General features: G+C 42.2%; 3 protein-coding genes and 1 long non-coding RNA gene across 4 annotated transcripts in view; 2 read left to right on the top strand and 2 right to left on the bottom strand.

Moving 5' to 3' along the window:
* Positions 1-13,500, bottom strand: part of LOC306968526 — a 266,351-nt gene that overhangs the window by 247,195 nt on the left and 5,656 nt on the right. The window lies entirely within an intron of this gene.
* On the top strand, positions 1,444-4,378 carry epor (erythropoietin receptor). The gene is made up of 8 exons (XM_079564966.1): positions 1,444-1,655; positions 2,097-2,232; positions 2,349-2,515; positions 2,589-2,740; positions 2,886-3,042; positions 3,115-3,202; positions 3,290-3,377; positions 3,510-4,378. Exons 1-8 carry the CDS (start codon positions 1,553-1,555, stop codon positions 4,200-4,202), a joined length of 1,584 nt encoding a protein of 527 aa, XP_079421092.1. The 5' UTR covers positions 1,444-1,552; the 3' UTR covers positions 4,203-4,378.
* swsap1 (SWIM-type zinc finger 7 associated protein 1) lies at positions 5,970-7,187 on the bottom strand. Its single transcript, XM_079564270.1, has 2 exons — positions 6,771-7,187; positions 5,970-6,553 (listed from the first exon to the last, which is right to left on the bottom strand). The coding sequence occupies exons 1-2, from the start codon at positions 7,038-7,040 to the stop codon at positions 5,984-5,986; spliced, it is 840 nt and encodes a 279-aa protein (XP_079420396.1). The 5' UTR covers positions 7,041-7,187; the 3' UTR covers positions 5,970-5,983.
* On the top strand, positions 7,382-12,491 carry znf653 (zinc finger protein 653). Its single transcript, XM_079564917.1, has 10 exons — positions 7,382-7,687; positions 8,036-8,076; positions 8,500-8,820; positions 9,286-9,692; positions 10,493-10,661; positions 10,941-11,013; positions 11,105-11,213; positions 11,298-11,412; positions 11,717-11,816; positions 12,001-12,491. Exons 1-10 carry the CDS (start codon positions 7,392-7,394, stop codon positions 12,176-12,178), a joined length of 1,809 nt encoding a protein of 602 aa, XP_079421043.1. The 5' UTR covers positions 7,382-7,391; the 3' UTR covers positions 12,179-12,491.

Here is a 13,500-nt window from a genome sequence, read left to right as displayed (position 1 = left end):
TACACTAAATGTAAGCACTGCATTTTAGCGACCAGAGTCTGCTCGTGTTGAATGTTTTTTACAGACCACTTGTACTTTTGTCTTGTGATTTATAAAGTCTACTCTGTTTGGGAGAGAAATGTTTTGTTCTTTTGAATGTAATAGATGGTTGACAAAATTGACTATTGGAAATTAAAACTAAAATAAAGAGTGTTTAGTTGTGTTTGTTAGCATCTAGCTCTGACACTTGACTTAACGTGTCTCCCTACTCTTCACACACCACTTGGATTTTCCCATTGGATTGTCATGTTTCTTGTACAGTACAGCTGCAATTTGGATACTAGGAATATCATCAAAGTAGCTTTCATAAGTCAACTCAGTACTGTTTGGGGAAAGACAATGAGGATTGCCAATACTGTAAACTTTTGTGAATGAACTGGCAGATCTGCCCTGTCAGTGTGCCGCCCGGTATGCGCTTGACTTATTACAGTGTTACACATTGACCAAAACTGGATCCCACCATCAAGAAGATGTTGCCTCAGTACAGTTCAACGGCCACTCTTAACTTTGTGGTGAGCTGCACCAGAAGTGTAATTGATGGCCTGCCTCCTGTCTCCTCCTCCCTGACCCCTTCCATCAGGCCGCAGCATTTATCTGCTGTACCAGAGAAACCACAATACTTAACACATTATCCTCAAAGAATATTTCCCCATCTTCCCCTTCCTGCCTGGGCCCTCTCAATTGGCACCACAGATTTCAGGCACTTTCAGGCTACATGGACATCTACTGTATGACAAAGCACAAGGCAGGCATCCATCAAGCAGGTGTTTTCCACAATGCCGATTTTGGAACGATCCCCCGCGCAGGTTCGGTGATGTAAAGTAATGCCCCGTGTTGCATTTTAGGGGATGGGCTTCAACGCCCCCTTTGCGGCTTATCATTTGCGAAGAAGCATTGCGCCTGGTGCACAGATAAGGTCAACCAAACGAAGACTAGCGTGCGTACAGACGACCTATAGAGATAAGAAACCGTTCAGTAAGGCACAAAAGCAAGAATAGCATAGTTGCGGTAGCCTAAGTCAGATCTGGAGCACTTGATCAATGCATACACTTTAATGAATAATGTGTTTTTTGTTGTATGTCCATTTTCATGTTGTGTTGAGATCTCTTTTGTGTTCTTAACAATTGGCCTAAGTTCAGCATAATGATATTGGAAGAAATAACCTGAGCCATATTTACGAGCGCCTTTACGCACAGAGCAATCTCCTCGTGCGCCTTTTACGCACCACATGTAATTTGTAAACATCAGAAAGCGCGTGGATCCCGCCCGTTTGCCGCGTGCGTGCCGCTCTGCCTCTGGCCACTAACCTTGGAAGTTGTAAACACCCCCTGTACGCGCGTCTTATCGCACTTCAACAGGCGCGAAAACGAGTTACGCTATCCACAATATCTGGGTAAAAACAAACCTCCCCAAACAGAATCAGAGGCGCACGAGTCAACAGCAGCTTGTTGTCCAGTTATGTGGGAGAACGACGGAGAGACAAGGCGTTTTTGTTCTCGTGGAAAACTAAAGGATGACCTATGATTACTTAAGACGACTGTTGGCAGTTCACTTAATTGTACTGTGCACTACAGGAGTCGCCGTTGTCCGGGGAGCACGTGATTTCGAAAAGAAAGGTAGGTTTGTGATGGTGTAGTGCTAAGGCGAAAAGAGTAATAATGAACAATATTTAATTAATGTTGCCTCAGTCTTTTCAGTGAGAAAGATGTTGATGTTTGTTTGCAACAATAAACTAGCCAGCATGTTGGACAGCAACGGCTGGTTTTAAATACATTTTTAAGTTAAATTGTTTTTAGGATGAAAAGTTATATTAACTATAGCAACTTAAAAATGTAGCCTACTGATTTGAACTGGCATCTAGCCATTTGAAATGTTAAGATGTTGCTTTAAATTAGAAGCCAAATGTATTTTGTATAGCCAACATCTTACCCCCAAGGATATCTTTTTATGTAGCCTAAGCAAGACAAATAATTTACATTAACTTAAGCTGTCAGTGTGTTTTTATAAATGATTTGATGCATCTGATGGTCCACATGGTATTCTCCCTGTTTCTATAGTGTCCATGCTGCTGCACGAAGTGTCAGAAAACCCTAAATGTTTCGCTGAAGGGAGGAAGGATCTGACCTGCTTCTGGGAGGAGGATGAGGGGAGGGCCAGCTCAGTGGACCAGTACTCCTTCATATACACATACCAGTACGCACATGTTCCTACAGTCATTCAAGAACCTGAAACTGTAACATTACAAGTGATGTCGATGTCAAGCCCTGAATTGATTTTTAAATTTAAATATTTTTTTTTTGGTATTGTAGAAATGAACGCAGCAGTAAGTGCCCACTTAAGGCATTCCACCTCACAAGTGGGAAGAAGCTGTATGTTTGCCGTTTGAATCAAACCCAGATGTTTGTGCAAATGGACATACAGGTGAAACGAGAGGGGCGACCCATTCACAACCGCAGCCTGCAGATTGAGCTAACCTGTGAGCTATTTCAATTCAGCATTACTTTTATAATGTGCCTTCTGGATGTTTAATGTTGTCAATTTGAATGTAGTTCTACTGGATCCTCCTGCTAACTTGACCGTACGCAACGGTGCACAGCCAGGACAGGTCAATGTCAGCTGGATTCCACCTCCTCTAAAGTACATGGATGATAGCATGATGTACGAGATTACCTTTTCCCCTGCGGACAGCCTTATCGAGCAGGTACAGTAATAGTCTTTTGCAAGTTATGGCTCACTCCAATGCATTATCTCACACAATACAAGCAAAAACAATATAGCCTTACATTTTCAAGGTACCAAAGCGCTTTATATTGCACTGTTTTGATAGATGTGTGTGTGGTTTGAAGGTGGAGGTGGCCCGGGCGACTTCAGAGTTGGTTCTCAGAGGTCTGCAGCCAGCAACCAAGTACAAGGTCCAGGTGCGCGTGAAGCTGGACGGCATCAGCTACAGCGGCTACTGGAGCGCATGGAGTGACCCGGTCTTTATCAATACGCCCCCTGCAGGTGAGCATACAGGCAATACAAGGCATACGTTATTTCCATGTAGCTGCTTTAACCACTTTTTGCTGTCTGCAGTACTTGACCCACTCATCATATCTTTGAGTGTGATTATCTCATGCATTTTCCTGGCGCTGTCTCTCACTATGCTGGCGTCCTATCGCAGGTCAGTAAAACAAACACATTTTTCCAAACAAACTTTAGCCCACGTCAGCATACTGTATGTTTTTTCTCATGTTCTGATTGTTCACAGATCTCTGATAAAAAAGGTTTGGCCAATTATTCCAACTCCAGAAAGCAAGTTCCAAGGCTTGTTTACCATCTACGGTGGGGACTTTCAGGTAAAAAGAACATCTAAAAGTGGCTGATCTGTTATTACCATACTTGATGAGTGCTGTACCTTGCCACGCTCACGATAGACAAATATTCCTAGTACTGTTGTCCGTTAGATGAAACAGACTCTCTTTGGACAGGAGTGGATGGGACACACCAGTGGAGATCTGTGGCAGAGCCCAAATTTGTTCTACGCTGAGGAGTTCCCTTCATCTCTTGAAGTGCTTTCCGAGCTATCGGTGAACCCCCTACTGCAGGTTCCTCCACTTCCTCCTAAAGGCTTAAGGATGACCCAGGGGAGGGTGTCTCAGGACGTGAAGACAGATGTGGACATGGGACCGTCTCTGGAACGAGGCGATTCCAATCAGAGTGAGGATTGGACCACTAAGTCACATGATCACTGGCTTATGGAGCGTCTACAAGAAATCCACCAGCAGCCAATTCCATACTCCCAGGAGTCCCAAGACACTTATGTTTCCCTTAGCCATGACAAGAACAGTGAGGGGAAGCAACAGGATGCTGTCCCAGAGGAGAATGCACCCCTTGAGGTTCTGTTCACGTCTAGGAAGACGTCAGAATCTCACTCGGACTTGGGGTCTGGATCAGGACAGCTCTCGTCCCAGTCTAGCTTTGAGTACTCTAACCAAGATTGGGCCCCCAAACCCCCTGGATACACCTACATGGCAGTGGCGGACTCAGGGGTCTCCATGGACTACAGTCTCATGAGCAGACCGGAGGACAGAGTGCCAGTATTTACCCACGAGTACAAGAACGACGTGTTTTTGAGAAGAGCCTTTTTGACAAGGCAACAACACATCAATGACAACTGCTGAGTATGGAACAAGCCGTGTTTAGGCCAACTGGTGAGTTAGTATGTCCCGTCATTAGGGGGGCCACTACCAAAAAAGGTTTGTCAATAACTCTTTTCCCAATTCCAACATGCCTTTCTGTTTTAGCAAACATGTGTCAATAACCAGTCACTTTTTAAGCTCTTAAAAGTAGTGACGGTCCTGCATGTGACTGCAGGTTTGCTTTAAAGGAATAGGCCACCGTTTTTAGATACTGAGACATGTTCTTACCTTAGCTTAGACGAGTTGACATGTAGCTGTCTGGTCTTTACGTGTGCCCTAAGTCACGTAAACAGAGCACAGACGGCGTTTGCATATAGCATCTCCTCTTCTCATCTATGGATCCAAACGGAGGTGAAGTCTGAAGCGTTAGTCGTATAGTCACACAAAATTAAACGTGTCGATTTTCTAAGCGGATAAAAAGGGGAACTATATTGCAATTCTATTCTATGCATAATATTACTACGCCTTACAATGTAGTTCCCATTTTTATCTGTTTCGAAAATTGACATGTTTAATTTTGTGCGACGACACTTGGATCGTGTAAATGTTCATGTAACCGTATTTAAACATGGAAAACGTGGAAGAGCTTGGTTGCTTCTAACTTCACCTCAGTTTGGAGCTATAGATGAGGAGAGGCTATAACGCCGTCTGTGCCGTTTATGTGAATAAAGACTGGACAGCTATATATCAACTCGTCTAAGCTAAGGTAATAACATATTTAAAAACAGTGGCCTATTACTTATTACTCAGATTTCTTTCCTGATGTTCAAACCCTAAACCCTTAAATATACTAGATTTGTTATGAGATTCAGAGAAATAAAACAAGAGTCAACACTTATATTAATAAACTCTTTTTTAATCCATTCTATTTATTATAGCAGTTGCTTGTGTTTATTTAGACTGTTAGGTTAGCCGATATAACTTTTCAAAATAAAAGAAAACGTAAAACAATTAAATGAAATAACCAGCCAGCCATTCAACACTATCAAAGTTATTAAAGATTAAAACTGTAGGACCAAAGAGGATAAGCTAGGACTCAAACAAAGGAGTCCACTGGTTGTACAATGTACATTGATTATATCCCTTTTCTGTACATAAGGAAGAAGAGGTCGGTTCTTGTAAATTACCTGTACATAGTGTAGATTGTGTTTACCTGTGTTAATCTGTTTTTTAAATTTACGTAAGAAAATGAGATTGAAAAAAGAAAAATGGAGCTGTAATAAATAATAAATCCAATTCTGTTTTCCTTTGAAGTGTTTGTGCTCCCAAAACTAAAACAGTTGAAAAGCAAATACAGATACATATTCCTCAAACCTGTCTCCGAAACACACAGTTTTTATGTTAGTCCAAGGTTTATTTTAGACAATTTTTAGACCCAGTTTCATCTTGATATGATCTTGGTGATAAACATTGTATGGACTTGAAAGGCTTGTGATTGGGTGGTACTTTGACTTGAAGGTTTGGGACCACAGCTCTGTTAAAATTAATGTTATCTTATTCAACAACAATATTTGATGAAAATATTAAGTCTAAGGCGTATTTGGGTCGCAGCTTGTCATCCCAGGGAGATTGTGGGTCATTCCAGTTAATAACCACTGCGCTAGATGCATCACTGCTGGAGATCCATGAAGAAGTTGGATTGGTTCAAGACAACAATCTTAGCACACCATATATGAGGGCCCTTTACAACTCTGTATTACTATTTCAATGTTCCTATGTCTGGTTTGTGTAATAAATAATCCATATGTTACAAGTTCAATATGTTAATTGTTTTCTGGCTTTTTGAACTCCATCAGTCCATCAGGAGATAGCAAGAGTCTCCATTCTTGAAAAGTTTGTGGGTTATTGAGGTCTTCACTCCTAGTCCTAGTGATTCCTAAACGGGACAAATAAATGTTCCAAACCTCCTTGAGCCCACCTGATGTTGCATTATAGCTCCTGTTCTGATCCAGCGTACACCTCACCAGGAAGTATCGATCAAGAACATCCAAAACTAGATCAGCTGAGGGCTCCCCACCCTTTTGCTCAGCGGCCTTGTGTGGCTGAAAAGAGGCAATAAGGCGACAGGCCATGTGGCCGGACCCTTGCTTCTCTAACACCTGAGAGAGAAAGGAGGCCGTGTCGCAGAGCAGAGCGGATAAGTGGGCCGCAGAGGACTGTTCACTGGTGTGTAATCCACTGGAAGCACTGGGTGTGGAGTTACATAAGTAACCCTCCAGTCCATCCACAATGATCAGAGCAGGAGTGGAGGGAGAGGACTGGGTAGACTCGTGAAGACCAGCCACCAGCACCAACAGCTCCTCTAGGGTTTGGGGGTAGCAAAACGTAATTTTCTAGAAAAAATAAATATACATTTAATATTATTCGTTTTCAAATGGATGAAATTATGGGGATGGTTAAAACACAGTCACCTAGGCTAGTATATGGCAATTATTAGCTCTAGTTTTACACTCTTATTAATATGTTGTGTATTGTGTCAATGCATTTCCTCTGCTGTCCTGTAATAGCTTAACTTAATATTAATTCCATGTCACTTTTATGCCAGTCTACCTTGAGAGTGGCTGGGTTCAGCCTGGGGACACGCCTCTGCAGGGACACCGGGAGGTCCTGGATCTGAGTCTGGGTGAGGTAGATTACTCTGAGGCCGCTTTCAGAAGCAGCAGTGACCGCGGCCAGCAGCAGCACGGAGCGGCTCAGGGCTCGGTCCCCCACCACCAGCGCGCTGCGGCCTGGTGCCACTGCGGAGGTCTCAAAGTTTACTGCTGCTGGCTCACTCTGCGCCACAAAAGTTTCAAACACGAGGGTCAAAATGTCCGTCATGCCTTAACAGTTATATTAATGTACGATGCTAATTACATAAATCATTATTTTCTAATGAAGTAATCTAATTATCACGTCCGAAGAAGTTCCCGCGGTTGTTTACATACGTCCCGCTTGTTATGTCTTCCGTGCGCTACACCTCAACCAATCTTTAGTTCCGACCTGGTCTATTTTATACAAGCATTAAGTGTCATTGTATTTTAAGACCAAGTTTATATCAACCACAATTCGAACTAACAAAGATAGCAAATTCTCTATTTCATAATAAGAAAAATCATATTTTAATCAACGCTTCCTTTTTACTCGGTACTTCCGCTACGTCACACAATCACAACATCAGCTGTAGGCAAGATGGCGCACACATTGGCAGACTTAGCGGTTCCATCGGACACAGAGCCAGCGTTGGAGCATGAAACAGGGGTTTACAGACGCTGCAGGGGTCGGCCGAGGTTGACAGACTCAGACCGTGCGAGGAGACGGCATGAATCCCGAAAGAAATACGACGTGAGGCGAGTGTACCTCGGAGAAGCGCATAAAGTGTGGAGTGAGCTGCGTCTGAGGACCAGTCTGAGTGATGCTGGGCTGGCAGAGTACCTCATCCTGCTCCACTCCACCTACGGAGAGAGCGACCCGAACAAGCCCTGTGGGTGAGTCCGTCTGCACAGGCTCTGCTGGAGGGTGACCACCTCAATAAGCAAAAAAAAAAATGTTTAAAAAAAAGTTAAAATAAAAAATAAGTTAAATAAAAGATAAGCAGTTGAGCAGTTTGGATGGACATTGAGCAAACTGCACTGGATAACATAAATATTTAAATATGTAATTGATTTGCTGTTAAAAATCTACACTGGTAGGACGTAGGAGTAAATGGCTGTGCAGTAGGCATCAAGCAAAAGAGACACTAGTGGTCACTCTTGTAGAATTGAACTAATTTCTTAAACTGAAATGCTAACTGAACAGAACAATTTGGCCACTATGTATGTCCTGTCTGCTTTCAGGAAGAAAACAGAAGCCGACCACTCATCAAATCAGATCAATGGTAGGTTATCCACCTTAATGTGTTCTTCTGCAACAACATTTACCTTCTGTTAATGATCCATGACTTCAAATCACAACAACGCTGCCCGAGAAGTGACTTTCTGTTTCGATCCAGCACACCAAAATAAAAGCACACAGCTCGTCTTATTGATTAGTTCAGCAGGTACTTGCAACATTACATAAATATAATTAAATATTAAATACACACATTGTACGTGTTTTGTCTGTTATTAGTAAACAGGAAGTTTCGGTTATGCACAGTCAATTATAAGGGAGTTTGTCTCACAAGAGAAACCTGGGGGAAATAACTGTGCACAATGATAAAACTATCTGGCAAAATGTAGTAAATGTGTGTCGGTACAAGGTATTTACTCACGGAACACATCTGCACTGGTGGTGAGGGATGTTTTTGTTTGTGTTGCAGACACTCGGGGGCGTGTGTCTAGCCTGCAGAGCATTGTCCATTGGTACCAGGACCACTCTGAGTCATGTCCTCTGGAACCTCAGCTCAGATCTGTGGAGTGTCAGTCCGACTCCTCCACGGCTGCCTTGTGGCAGTGTGATGCCACACACTCGTTTACTCAGTACCTGTGCCCCCCGCAGTGTTTTCAGCCCAGTGACGCTGAGCAGGATGAGGGTGGGCAGACGGAGGGAGAGGAGCAGAGCACAGTTGTAACTGCAGCCTCTGAAGTGAAAAGATCTGTGCACAGGAGGAGACGAAGACGGACTCACAGACGGGCAAAACGTACGTGAACATTTTTCAATCATCACTTTACTGTAAAACATTATATACTCTTCAATCATTACACTTTCATTGAACTGACATGGCATGAAACACCAGGTTCAGCAATTGAGCAGCAACAAGATCTGCAGAAACTCACCAGTTTTCTTCATCTTTGGAGATCATAGTATTGTCAGAAGCTACAATTGTCTCCCAATATGATGCCCTGTGTTGAATTCTATAATCTTTTAGGGTTGACACTGGACAAAGGTTTTACAATATTTTTTTGTATAGCATTTTGTTTACTTACCTCGTTAAATGTCCCACAACAGGGAAAAAAGGGCTCAGTTTCCTCTTCAACTACACAAACACGTCACTGAGGTTATTGCAATATTGCATTATGCAAAATTGCCACACAGTTTGAAAGGTCACATGCTGAGAATTCAAACTAGGTGCACTGCATGTAACATAGAAATATTTGCTTTGCAGACATGGAAGAACACGAGCCTGTTCCTGTAAACCATGACACCATTAACACGATGGACCAGATCCCGCCTCCCTCTCCAGACCTGCCCACTGGTGTTACAGAGACAGAGCAGCCCCCGGTGTGGGCTGTGGAGGGGTCCCCAGGTGCATTTCAGTCCGAGGATGACTGTGAAGATCTGAGACCGGCCGAGGACAGTGAAACGCACCACCTCACGACAGTGCCACCGGGATACCAGTGTGTGTCTTTGGTGAATAGAGTGGAAGGTGTGAGTGAGGAGTCAGTATTGGGTGGAGCAATGCCTCCACCGATGCACGCACTAGAGCGGAGTGCACTGTACGACCCTCATAGTCTACAGGCGGTTGTCAGCTGTGAGCTTCCAGACCAGAGGAGTGCCTTGGAAACCTCTCAGGTAAAATGCTAAAATATACCAGGACTAAGCTGAAGGATAGGCAAGGCAAGTTTATTTATATAGCACATTTCATGTCAGAAACACCTCAATGGGCCTCACAACACCAAAGCACATAGAAATATAATGAAAATACAATAAAAACAAATCAATTTAATTTATGCAATTTACCTAATAAAGATATACACAAATATATTATATTATTATTTGTTAAATATGTTCACTTGCCATAGGCAGCAGTAAATAACCATGCTTTCAACCTGGACAGAGTTGAGCTGTTTCACGTCGTCACGGCGACTGTTCCACACCTTTGCGGCATGAAACTGAAACGCAGCCTCACCGTGTTTAATGGTGGCTCTAGGAACCACCAGGAGACCCCTCCCTGAGGTCCTCAAGGCCCGAGGTGGTTCATATGGATTTAACATGTCAGCTATATACTTTGGTGCCCAACCATGAAGAGACTTGTACACAAGCAGAGCTATTTTAAAGTTTATTCTTTGAGTGACAGGAAGCCAGTGCAGAGACCAGAGCACTGGACTTGTATTGTCATATTTCCTGGTTGTGGTCAGGACTCGAGCAGATTTTTTTGGTTCCAGTGAAAGAGCTTCTCTTTCTTTTTGTGTGAGCTCAGTTTCATCTGTATTTAACTGGAGGAAGTTGTTTTGCATCCACACACATTGACACAGTGTATCTACAGGCCCATGTTCACATACTGTCTGATTTCAGAAAAGTGCAACCAAAGAAAAACTCAGAGAGACAATGTTTTTAATAATGATTATGTTTATTTTTGTTGTTGTGTGCAGTTGATTATTATCACTGGTCCCAGCTATGAGGCATTAGCATCAGAGGGTATCCAGCTTAACTGCGGCAACATGGAGGAGGTTGCATGTGCTGTCATTGGCAACGTTTCCTACAACCAAATCTGCCCCTTGGACACAACAACCACGATACACCAGGACCAGTCTGTGACAGGTGAGGAGGGTATGTTGTGCAACTTAATTTGAAGCACAGCGCAAAGTCAGAGTGGGTGGCACTCGTGTCTCACAGCAAGAAGTGCCCGTGTTTGATCCCCAAGGCTGGGTGGGGCCATATGTGCGCACCTACCAGTAAAAACACGTGCAAGGATGAATGAGAGTTTGTGAGAGCGGGACAACGGGTGTATATCGGCCCATAGCTACAATCTGCACCTTTCCAACCAATAAACCAAAAATAAAGTATGTAATTTAATGAAATGTGAACTTTATCATTTAGCTTTGAGTGACCAGCAGCTGAAGACTGAAGACCCTGAAGAGATGAGCCCTGACAGAATTCCACACAGGAGCAGGTTGGTATGATTCATTTAAGTAGGAGCCTTATGAGCATGTTATCAATGAGTGTCTTTTTGTAAACATTTCTCATAATTTTGTATCAACCAGGAGGAGGAGCAAACGTGGTCCAGTGATCGAGGCGGATGGGATGCTGAAGATGTTCCACTGTCCATATGAAGGCTGCAGTCAGGTTTATGTGGCCATCAGCAGCTTTCAGGTACAACATTACTGTATTAAGATTCATCTTGGCCTGTTCTTTTGTTTAGTTAATCTAAAAAAACAATGCATTTATTCTTTGTAGAATCACGTCAACTTGGTCCACAGGAAAGGCCGAACCAAAGTGTGTCCACACCCAGGCTGTGGCAAGAAGTTTTATCTGTCCAACCACCTGCATCGTCACATGATCATTCATTCAGGTGGGCTCACAATGATATTTAAATCTACAATGTTTTTCTTTGTTCAACGCTTTTGAATGCGTCTTTCTTTATTTTCAAACATACTGTTTAATGGTTAAAAACATATCATAAAACAACATCATCTGGAGCTGGATCTGAACATTTTTTATAATTCAAACTTCTCAGCATTCAGAACTTAAGCCAAAAGCTCAACAAAAATGTGTTTAAGGATCATGTGAAACCTTTTTTTAAATCATGTTTTTTGTGTGTACATGGCATACAGAAAACATATACTAAAATGTTTGTGCCTTTCCTGTGTCAACAGGAGTTCGAGACTTCACCTGTGAAACCTGTGGGAAGTCATTTAAGCGAAAGAATCACCTGGAGGTCCACAGGCGCACTCACACTGGAGAGACCCCATTACAGTAAGTCAACAACTAGACTATTAAACTCCTACTTGAAGTTTGCATGTCTTAGGCAAGGATTTGAGACCTGTGTATATTTACTGTTCTCTTTGCCCCTTCATAAAAAGGCCTGGATGAGATTGTACGAGCTGTTTGGGGATCAGTTGTGTATATCTGATTTGCTCATGCGTTGTCCTTTGTTCAGGTGTGAGATCTGTGGATACCAGTGTCGGCAACGGGCCTCTTTAAACTGGCACATGAAGAAACACACCTCTGAGGCGCAGTATAACTTCACCTGTGACTTCTGCCATAAGAAGTTTGAGAGGCTGGAAAGTGTCAAGTTCCACAAGTTAAAAAGTCACCCTGAACAACTGACAACATGAGATGCACCGCAGACAATGCTGCTAGTGCTGTTTACACACAGGTACAGTCTGAAGTGAGGAGTCACAGAGCGGATAAAAAGAACAGCTGTGCGGGACATAAGCTGTTTTAGGACCAGGATGGATTGAATTACTTCTATTCCTACCTCCATTGAATTTTGACTGAACTGTGCTCTGGTTGCTGCTGAATTTACTAAAGACATTTTTTATATTTGCCAATGAACATTTCTCCAAAAAGAACTACGGTACATTTTTGTGTTTATAAACTGAAAATTATTATTTGTTGGTGATTCTCTTGTTAGTATTTAAACATTTTGCAAAGATAAATTATTTTGTATTAGAAATATTTGATCTGAATAAATATAATATTATAGTTCTCTGTCTTGTCTTAAGTGATGAGTTTATTGCAGGTGAGTGAGTGGACAGTGATCCTATGACAACAGACATCCTCTGGGACAAGCTCTGACGCTTTACATCGGCTTTGATGCTTTTGAAAGTTTCCCTTTTAAATTTCTCATCTGATCCACACTAAGACAAGGATTCTTTTTTTCTTCATTAATCAGAGTAAGGCCATGTGACTGTTTTGTCCCACCATATACTGTCAGTACGATGGTTTTGATTGGTCCAAAATTCCCTTTGAATCTAGTTCTTCTTGGGCTCAGAATCTCCAAAATCACAAAACAAAAGTTGCACAATTTTGTATCATGGAGAGCAATATTAATGGTCAGCACTAAATGATTAAGTTCTTTGCACACATATCTCAACTGTTTTGTCTTTCATTTCAAGAGTATTTACATTGTAGATTCTCAATGAAGACATTCATTTGTGAATGGACACATATTGAATTATGTTTGTATGTAACAAAAAAAAGTGAAATAGATTCTTCAAAATAGGTGCCTTTTGCTTCGATTACTGCTTTGACATTTTCTCAGTGAGCTTCACGATGTAGTCAGCATAAATGGTTTTCACTTCACAGACTGTCTGAAACCATTTCAGGTGCCGACCATATGAAGCTCACTGAGAAAATGCCACGACTAAAGTGTGGCAATTGTGAAGAATTTAGAATATAAAACATATTTTGAGTTAGTTCACCCTTTTTAGTTCCCCTAACAATCCTATGTGTTCATTCATAGTTTAATGCATTCAGTGAGAATCAACAATGTAAATAGTGTTGAAAATAAAGAAAAAACAAAACATAAAATGTGTTTCCAAACTTCTGACCGATACTGTATCTAATAGATTAACCCAAAAGAGGAAATGCTCAATCGCAAGCCAGACATCTCTTTTTCTGTCTGGTGCCTTTCTCTTCATGTTGCAATTACATA

Source organism: Gobius niger (assembly GCF_951799975.1).
Source record: "Gobius niger genome assembly, chromosome: 10".
Lineage (NCBI taxonomy): Eukaryota > Metazoa > Chordata > Actinopteri > Gobiiformes > Gobiidae > Gobius > Gobius niger.
The sequence above is the reverse complement of the archived record's forward strand: the minus strand, read 5'-3'. Positions and strand labels throughout refer to the sequence as shown.